The sequence below is a fragment of the Quercus suber genome, unplaced genomic scaffold (genome assembly GCF_002906115.3).
Source record: "Quercus suber isolate HL8 unplaced genomic scaffold, Cork oak 2.0 scaffold_617, whole genome shotgun sequence".
NCBI classification, from domain to species: domain Eukaryota; kingdom Viridiplantae; phylum Streptophyta; class Magnoliopsida; order Fagales; family Fagaceae; genus Quercus; species Quercus suber.
In genome coordinates this window covers 43,282-44,512 of record NW_027070060.1, presented here as the reverse complement: position 1 = coordinate 44,512, position 1,231 = coordinate 43,282, and the positions used below count along the sequence as shown (strand labels likewise).

The 1,231-nt window shown below is 39.1% G+C and overlaps 1 protein-coding gene across 1 annotated transcript; it reads left to right on the top strand.

The window, feature by feature from the left end:
* The first annotated feature begins 501 nt into the window (after positions 1 to 501).
* Positions 502 to 846, top strand: LOC112009987 (early nodulin-75-like). Its single transcript, XM_024042348.2, has one exon. The coding sequence runs from the start codon at positions 502 to 504 to the stop codon at positions 844 to 846; it is 345 nt and encodes a 114-aa protein (XP_023898116.2).
* Positions 847 to 1,231: the final 385 nt, after the last annotated feature.

Sequence of the window (1,231 nt, the reverse complement as noted above, 5' to 3'; positions counted from 1 at the left end):
TTGTATTCAATCAGTTAGTTCAATATACAGAGATATTTTTCTAACAAATTTGATTTATATTCCCATTTGTGTATCATCCGGTTTAACAAAATTTATTCAGTCATTAATAATAATAAAAAAAATCCTTTCAAACCACAAGAGATGGGGCCAAACTAAAGTTTCAATCTGAGTTATCTCTATATCGATCCGATCAATGATGTCCAAATTTGAATTGATAATAACTTTTGGCTAACTCTTGGCCGAATTACCTGCCCCAGGCGCAGCCTTAGCCATTGTCAAACTTTTCAACTCAGTGGGTTCCTTATCTTAAAAAAAGAAAAAAAGAAAGAAAAAGAAACGTGAGTGGTTTCCAAGTGGACACTATAATCATAAGAGAAATCTATAATTCCTCAAATACAAGCCATGTGGCGTGTAATCATAGGCCCAAGCCCATTATAAACGGCGAACAAATTTCTCAAGTTTGTATACCATAATTCTATGTCTTTCTTTCAAGAGCCCAAAATGTCTACCAAACACTTGCTATTGTTGCTTCTCGCAGTGGTGCTTCTCACCACTCACTCTCTTGCTGACCACCATAAACCACCACACAAGCCTCCTTCAACGGAGGATACCGCCCTGGAATCAAATTTGGATGGCAAACCTCCCAAGGGATACAAGCCACCACCAAAACACAAGCCACCAACCTCATTGGATGGGTTTAATGAGGAAAAACCACCACACAAAGAAAAACCAGTAGGCCCTATAAAACCACCACACAAGCCTCCAGCACAGGAGTCCTCATTGGATGGCAAACCTCCCAAGGGTTACAAGCCACCACCAAAGCACAAGCCTCCAACTTCCAACTGAGTGAGCCTAGCTAGTTAGGCTCATGTTAGTATTGGCATATATATATGCGTGGGTAATATATAATAAGAGCTGCAATTGATAATATCATCTTTTCCCACAACTCTTTATGCTTGTACCACTTGCTACTACTTCTAAGCTACTTGTGGGATATGTTCACGTTAATGTACTCATTTTAGTGTCCGTACCTGTCTTTGCTTATGAACATTGACATGCACTTTGCTCTTGTTATGTATAAATTTCATTGGAACCTGTTTGGGACTTTTATGTGCATCTTTGGTTTATGCTGCACAAACACTAGTACAACAAACTCATCTGGAAACAAAGAAAAAAGAACGCTGATTGATGCCATGATAGAATAATTACTAACGGCACGCCCCTTAGCCAA

Bases quoted from the DNA above. Each gene is read 5' to 3' on its own strand.
- LOC112009987 (XM_024042348.2), top strand. From the start codon at position 502: ATGTCTACCAAACACTTGCTATTGTTGCTTCTCGCAGTGGTGCTTCTC.